This window comes from Dipodomys ordii, unplaced genomic scaffold, assembly GCF_000151885.1.
Source record: "Dipodomys ordii isolate 6190 unplaced genomic scaffold, Dord_2.0 Scaffold18, whole genome shotgun sequence".
NCBI classification, from domain to species: Eukaryota; Metazoa; Chordata; class Mammalia; order Rodentia; family Heteromyidae; genus Dipodomys; species Dipodomys ordii.
Genome location: NW_012267234.1, coordinates 12,708,914 through 12,716,902, shown reverse-complemented (window position 1 = coordinate 12,716,902; position 7,989 = coordinate 12,708,914). Strand labels below are relative to the sequence as shown.

At 45.0% G+C, this 7,989-nt stretch overlaps 1 protein-coding gene and 1 long non-coding RNA gene across 3 annotated transcripts in view; one reads left to right on the top strand and one right to left on the bottom strand.

Moving 5' to 3' along the window:
* The window catches only part of Znrf1 (zinc and ring finger 1, E3 ubiquitin protein ligase), a 90,475-nt gene that overhangs the window by 17,439 nt on the left and 65,047 nt on the right, over nt 1–7,989 (bottom strand). For both annotated transcript variants that reach the window (XM_013012624.1, XM_013012625.1), the window contains exon 2: nt 1,580–1,675. In XM_013012624.1, the coding sequence (XP_012868078.1) occupies nt 1,580–1,675 (96 nt within the window). The remainder of the gene's footprint in view (nt 1–1,579; nt 1,676–7,989) is intronic.
* Nucleotides 6,832–7,989, top strand: part of LOC105982893 — an 11,088-nt gene continuing 9,930 nt past the window's right edge. Inside the window, exon 1 of the long non-coding RNA XR_001174929.1 lies at nt 6,832–6,911. This is a non-coding gene — a long non-coding RNA (uncharacterized LOC105982893). The remainder of the gene's footprint in view (nt 6,912–7,989) is intronic.

Genomic DNA, 7,989 nt, shown 5'->3' with positions numbered 1-7,989 from the left:
TGCTTATGTGGTGCTGAGGAATCGAACCCAGGGCCTCATGCATGCAAGGCAAGCGCTCTACCACTGAGCCACCTTCCCAGCCCCCCTGAAATTTTTTGAGTGGTAACATGACAAAGAGTGTCAGATTTTGGGTTTTCAATTCTAGAATTAGATGCTTATCTGGTAATACCTATTCGAATGTTCTACAATCATTACACCTCTGGTTTCAAGCATTTCAGATATGAGATACTTAATCTGTAGTAGGGTATGTTTTTAAGAGAACCAAGAGGATCAGACTTGTCAAATCCCAGGATCATCCTGGAATCAGAAATCTTCCTAGTCTGTGGTGTGGAAAGGACATATACAATGTCATGAGAGTGTCCCCCAGGAAGTCTATCATAAGATGGGGGCAGGAAATAAGTCCTCAGTCTCTTAGAAGTCTTTTCCTAGGTCCCACTCTGACTTTAATTCAAGAAGCTGGGCCTGTACTGGGGGTAGGAGAGCATCCGCTCCGATCCATAGCCTGTTCTTTTAGAAGATGCAGTTCTTTGACAAATGTAGCTTGAAGTCTAAACATCTAAGAACCTAAGAATGGGAAACTAGTGACCACAGCAGCCTACTGATGGCCTTGCCTGACCTAGGATAGCTGTCCCTTCATAAGCACTGACTGCCAGGCTCTAAAGGGTTTTATCCACAGGGATTGCCATTCCCACTTTGTGGATCAGAAAACGGGCTCTACTAAGGTTAGTAACTTGACTAAGATTATAGTCAGTGAGGGGTAGAGGAAGGTTTTGAACTTAGATCAGTGGACTCCTAAATCCTTGCTCAAAGGACACCAGTTAGAGGCTGGGAATGTGGCTTAGTGGTGCTTGCCTAGCATGCATGAAGCTCTGGGTTCGATTCCTCAGCCATAAGTGGCGCTGTGGCTCAAGTGGTGAGCTAATGAAGCTCAGGGACAGTGTCTAGGCCCTGAGTTCAAGCCCCCAAACTGGCAAAAAAAAAAAAAAAAAAAAAGGTAGATGCTGACATTCATTTTCTCCTCAGAGACACCATATTAGGGTGATCTGAGTTTCACAAAATCCCCAGGCCCTACCCTCTGCTGTAGTCAAGGCTCAGGTCTGAGGCAGCCTCCTGTCCCTATTCCCTGAAGGGTAAGACGGACTGAACTCCATCCCTCGAATTCTGTCATGGAATTGTAGAGCAAAGAGGGTCTGGAGTGTGTGGGAGAAGGTACTTCCTCCTGGGCCCCCTGCCAGCTCACAGGGTTAGTCTCGCTATCTTGGGCCTACTGGAGTAGCAGAAGAGGCAATGGGCATCTCCAAACTATAGTCCATGAAATGGACTGTAGGAGGGGTTTGGGCAAGGGACTCAGTAGCAGAGAGAATTCCCATCTCTGTGGACATGATCCTTGGTCCACGTCTCTGCTAATTCTGACTTGTGCTCCTCAGAATAGCTCCCAGGATCCCTGGAATAGTGGGTTCCGTCGCACTTAGGTGGCTGATACTGTAGTGCCCTGTGCTGCCCCCAGGTGAAGGGTCGTGCCCCCTCCCCCGCTGGTTCCCTTGACTGATACAGGAGGCTGGTGAGGCCCAGCCCTTACCATTGTAGGAGAGGCGAGGTTTGCTCAGACACATTATAAAGTGCATTTCCATCTCATCAGAAGCCACAGACTTGGAGCAAATGGGGCACTTGAAACCTGAAAGAGAGGAAAACGGTAAATATCTTCTCCAAATCCAAATATCCACCATAAATATCGACCCACTCTGTGATGACCATGTGTGGAGTCAGCCACTGTACACAATGGCAACGTGAACGGACCTAGACCTGACTTCTCTTCGTAAGTCCTTGAGGCTTTGTTTGCATTTGGGGGACAGCTTTCACTAAGGCTTTCCTTGCCACATACCCCCGATAACCCCTTTAGAGGTCACTGATACCTGACATGAGTTTTTCAGTCCTGAGGCTTGAACTCAGGGCCTGTGCACTATCCTTAAGCTCTTTTTTCCCCCCCTCAAGGCCAGAGTTCTACCACTTGAGCCACAGCTCTACTTCCAGCTTCTTTGGTAGTTGATTAGAGACAAGAGTCTCATCCACCAACCCAGGAAGTACCTTCATCCCTCACCCAAGGGCTATGGAAGCTGTCTTTGAGAAGTGTTAAGAGCAGTTGGTGGCCCTCCAGAGTGCTCCCAAAAGTCACTACGTGAAACAGCTGATTCAAGGTGCCAGGTAAACAGAGCACAGGGTCTCATGATCTGCCATTTTATCCCCCAAAAGGTTTGGACTCATGTACCCAAAGAGTTTCATCAGCACTGTATCAGGACTAGTGATTCTGACTGAAAAATTTCTGAGTTGAAATCTATTAAGCAAACCTAATCCCTTGATCTATTAAAAATATATATATGTATATATATATGTAAACACAAAATGAACTAGTATCAATTTTTTCCATTTTGTTCTTATTGAGATGATTTTTCAAATAAATCAATTCTTTTCCATATAAAGTCTACCCAAAAGATCTATTGCTGTTAAAAAGTTATTGATTTGTCTGTATCACTTTGTACATATCACAGCAATGATTTTTACCTTCCTGGTCTGTACTTCCTAACATCCAACGACTGCTGAGCAGATTTCACTCCTTAAATTGTCCGTCAAGTTTTCTAGACACAGTTTTATTTGACAATAGTAATGATGGTCCATAACATTTCTTATGAAACAGATAAATGGCCAAGTGTTCAGGGGCCACTGGTGCCACTCTGGGTACAGAAGCATTCACACCTTCCCCAGTATCTTGCATGTGGCTGCCTGCTAATCTGTATGGAAAGCTGTGGCTGGATGACTTAAAGTTTTTAAATTCTTTTTCTCAATGATACTGCTTTAAACTATAGGGCAAACACATAAGACATAGGACCTGTTTAACGACAGATGGCATTGTCCCCATTCTCTCCTACCCCTTTCCTGAAAGATTCTCAGCACTCTGAACATCCCAACTAGAAAGTCTTGGAAATGTCCCAACTCTGGAAACTAGGAAATCAAAACCTTTTTTTTTTTTGCCAGTCTTGGGGCTTGAACTCAGGGCCTGGGCACTGTCCCTGAGCTTCTTTTGCTCAAGGCTAACACTATGCCACTTCAGCCACAGTACTACTTCCAGCTTTTTCTGCTTATGTAGTACTGAGGAATCGAACCCAGGGCTTCATGCGTACTAGGCAAGCACTCAACCACTAAGCTACATTCTCAGCCCAGGAAGCCCAAACTTTGAGAAAAGGCCTTTGTAACAAGTCTGTCAGTAACGAAACCAGAAGACTGAAAAGAAACTTGGGGATGAGGAGGGGTGTTCTATCCTTGACTGTCTGGCATAAATGGATCTAAAATTCACCAGTCTGATTATTTTCTAGCTCAGTTTAGAAATGTACAGATCCAGTGCCACACAAGATGGAGAGATGAAAAATGAACTTTCTCTTGGAAGAATGAAGTTGCTCTTGGGTCTAACCTAAGTCCCTGTGCATTCACACCATTTTTCCTTTCTTCTACTCAACTCAAAAGATTTTGTAAAACTATAAATGGCTACAGGATATCTGTTTGTTGAATTTGCTCAGTTATCACCATCTATATAGTCAAGGGCTGGGCTGTAGAGTACAGATAGAGGTGTTCAGAGAAAACCCTTCAGCCCCAGCTCAAGCATGTTTTGTTCCCTGTAAGATATTCAGGTAATCTGTTACCAGAAAAAGCCTTCCACTTTTTGTGCTGTGTGTGTACCTTTCCTGATAACTCAGAACAAATTCAAGGTTATCCCTATAATAGCACCATTCACTCCCTTGAATTCCCAGGGGATTCCTTGAGTGCAGAAGGGGTTGAGTTACAGCTCAGGTGCTGGCAAGTAGGCCACCCAAAAGGAGGTCTAGAAAGGAAATGTCACCGCAGGGTGCTGGTGGCTCACAACTGTAATTCTGGCTACTCAGGAGGCTGAGATCTGAGGATTGTGGTTTGAAACCAGCCCAGCCCGAAAAGTCTAAGAGACTATTAATTACAGAAAATGCTGAAGTAAAGCTGAGGCTCAAATGACAAAACACTATCACTGAAAAACAGAAGGTCAAGTCCTGAGTTCAAGCTTTAGGACTAGCGTGCATCCGTGTGTGCATCCAGGCCTGGCCCAGAATTTCCCAGCTCCCAGATAAAGACCTTTTCATGAGAGAAGAAAAAGTTGGCTCTGAGAGAGAGCCGCTACCTCTGGAGAGGAAACAGCACCATGGCAGTGGAGAGCTGCATTTGAACTGAAGTAGGGTCAGTGACTCTGGGTGCCTTTGTTTTGCACTCCTTTGTAAAATCTCACACAAAATAATTCAGGGGCCATTTATTAAGTGAATGAGAAATGGCAAGATGATGGCAGGATGGTACCCACCCCTGCACCACAGGTTCCTCACCTGAAATGGGAGCAGGGAGGACTCAGAGGGAGAATTAACCTTACTCTTTCTTGCAAAGGTTACATGAGATAAGAAACATGAAAGCACTTTTTTTCTGGTTGGTCGTGGGGATTGAACTCTGGGCCTGGGTGCTATTCCTCAGCTCTTCAGCTCAAGGCTAGTGCTCTACCACTTGAGCTACAGCGCCACTTCCAGTTTTCTGGTGGTTAATTGGAGGTAAGAGTCTTATGGACTTTCTAAGACCAGGCTGGCTTTGAACCATGATCCTCAGATCTCAGCCTCCTGAGTAGCTAGGATTACAGGCATGAGCTACCGGTGCCTGCCGAAAGCACTCTTGAAATGAAGGGAACTGAATAAAGTGGTAGCACACTCATGGAGTTTGGGAGTAGTCACCGGGGAGGAAGGAACACAAGGGGGACAGGAAGGACTTGAGTGGACAAAAGATTAGGGGGATACACTGATAGGACTGTGAGCATGAGCACACCAGTCTCAGGCCATGCAAATTGTGTTGGGGGTAGCCAGCAGCCATAGTTGCTGGAATCCATGCTGCTTCTTTGAACATGGTGCATGACTAACTGCATGGCTAGATGCATGGCAAGCATTTCCTCTTACCAATGATAATAAAAGATAGTCTGCATTTACTGACTCATTTGTATGGACAGCCATTGTGTTTACACACCTTCTCAATGATCACAATATAAATACAAGGTAGGAATTATCATAAGCATTATAAAGACACTAAGCCCTCAAAAGCTCAGGTAAGTTGTTTAAGTTAAGGCAGCTAAGGGAGCCAGAGATAGCACAGGACCTCAGGGAGCCTGAACCATGTTGTGCTACCAGCTGACAAGCACAGGAAGCACATGGCAAAAAGATCACACATACAGGTCTTTTAAAAATACATATATTTGGGGCCGGGAAGGTGGCTCAGTGGTAGAGTGCTTACCTTTCATGCATGAGGCCTTGGGTTCGATTCCTCAGCACCACATAAGCAGTAAAAGCAGGAAGTGGCACTGTAGCTCAAATGGTAGAGCACTAGCCTTGAGCTGAAGAGCTGAGGGACAGTACCCAGGCCCAGAGTTCAGGCCCATGACTGACAAAAACAAGAAACAACCAAAACCATATATTTGCTGGTTCATGCCTATTATCCAAGCTGTTTAGGAGGCAGAGTCCTGAGCATCCAGGTTCAAAGCTAGCCCAGGCAATAAAGTCCATGAAACTCTTACCTCCAATTAACCGTCAAATAAAGCTTGAAGTAGAGCTGTGGCTCAAGTGGAAGGGTGCTAGTCTTGAGCAAAAAGCAAAGAGACAGTGCCCAGGCTAAGTTCAAACCCCAGGACTGGCATATGCACTCTCATGTACACACATACACACACATATACAAAACTCATTTCAAATCTTTTATCTTGTCCCAGCATTTCTTCCACAGAACCCATGTTTCTAGATAATGCCATAGGAAACAAAGGATAGTTTTCTTCCACTTAAGCAAGTGACAAGAGTTCTACAGCACTAGTTATAAGGTGCTGAGTTTGCCAATGACCTTTAAATGGAAAATAAAGAGCAAGAGGTAAGATGCCCCCACCTTTCCTGAAAGGTCTTCCGATGATCAGGAAGGATTCTATTATTCTACTGTCCCCATCTTTTCTTGAAATTGTTCAGTCTCTATTGAGCATCAAAAGCCCTATGGAATTATAAATACTATGATATTTATGAACTGCCTGAAGGTTAACATTTCTAGGAAATTTTATTTCCAGTTAGGAAAGAAGTTTGAACCAAATGAAAGTCAGCTCTGCAAACAAGATAAACCAAAGGTCTGCAGAATCATCCTGACCACTTGATTTCCTCAGAGGCCTCAGCAGTACTTGAGCAGAGTGGATAAGAGAAGCACGATTTTCTTTCCAGAGAGAGCCACAGGTGGTTTCTCAAGACTCCCCCCAACTGCATCTGAGGCCAGATTCTGCCCCACATACCCAGAGGTAGGGGGAGCAGTCACCTGTGCTCTTGGGATTTTCCTCAGTCCCTTCTCTTGTTGTTGGTACAGCTGTTTCTACAGCCAGAGCCTAGCTGCTTCCTGGCTTCTAATAAGAACCTTGCTTAAGTGGAGAATCCTTTATTATTCAGCCGCCTACCAGAGACCAGAGAAGACAAGACAAGCCTGCACCCACTACCAGTGACACCTTTCAGATCCAGGTCGAAGAGGACCACTCACAAGGTCAGGAAGGTGGGGGCAATCAAGTTATAAGAACCCTCCCAATCCACTACACCATTTATCAATGTAAGTTAAAAGAGTTTTCATACTCTGGGGACAGGTGCATGCCTCCATTGCTAAAACTGCAAGACTTCTCCTTTAAGACCTGATTTCCTGGGCAGGACCATGTACAAGCTTCCTGTTGTTCCAGTTTCTCTCCTGGCCCTCCCTATCCCTCCCTCCCAATGCTAATGCGCGCTATTTTAACGGCTGCCCCAGTTCTGCTGTCTCTGGGATCACCTAAAGGTGGAGGAATCAAAAGAAGTAACCAGGTAAAGGGAACCTCCCACCTAGGTGGGGCCTCCAGTCTAGGGGGAGAAAAGTGATGTAGCCAGGAACCTGGTGAGCACCACCCTGGTTCCATCCCTACCAGTCAGTTCCTAGCTGCTTGCCTCGGTCTTTCACTGATACGACCAATAAGACTTGACTCAATGAATTTACTAAATGGAATTTATTATAGATAGTCTTAGAGCCCGACATTTCTGTGCTGCAGGTATCATAGTCTTCACTCACAAAGACACAGGTATTTTCTGTCTACCTTATCTGACTCTCTCAACTAAAAATCAATATACAATTTACCAACTGCTGAGCTAAGGTATGAGTCAGTGTCTCCTGGAGAATATTCTGAACCAGGTTAAAGTCTAGGAGCTCTGGTTTTTAACTTCTTTAAAACCTCTTTTCTGGACAAGGCTCCTGCAGTTCTATGACTGGGTGATAGGAATCATAGGTATTTGGTTAGATACTTTTCTGGGTGTGTCTGTAAGGGTGTTTCCAGAAAAATTACCACCAGGATTAGTATTCCATATAAAGCACACTGCCCTCCCCAAAGTAGGTAGACTAAGTGAGATTTCATTCTTCCTCTGGTGCTTGAACTCCGAGACTAGACTTCTCCTACCCTTGGACTAAGAAAAATGCTATCATCAATCCTAATCAGGCTTTCACTCGGACTGGTTAGTATTTCACTGGCTTTCCTATCACACATTGTGGGATTTCTCAGCCTCCATAATCATGTGTGTTAATTCCTTACAATCAACTACAACACATTTATATACATGCATGGAGTTTTGTTTCTTTTCTTTTTCTTTGTGGTGGTACTCTGGCTTGAACTCAGGTGCCTTCCATGGTCTTCACTACGCTTTTTCTCTCCCAGCTGGTGATCTGCCACTTGAGTCATATCTTAGTCGGGAGTTTGTTTCTTTAAGAATTCTGAGGGGCTGGGAAGGTGGCTCAGTGGTAGAGCGCTTGCCTTGCTTGCTCGAGGCCCTGGGTTCGATTCCTCAGCACCACATAAGCAAAAAGAAAAAAGCCGGAAGTGGCGCTGTGGCTCAAGTGGTAGAGCACTAGCCTTGA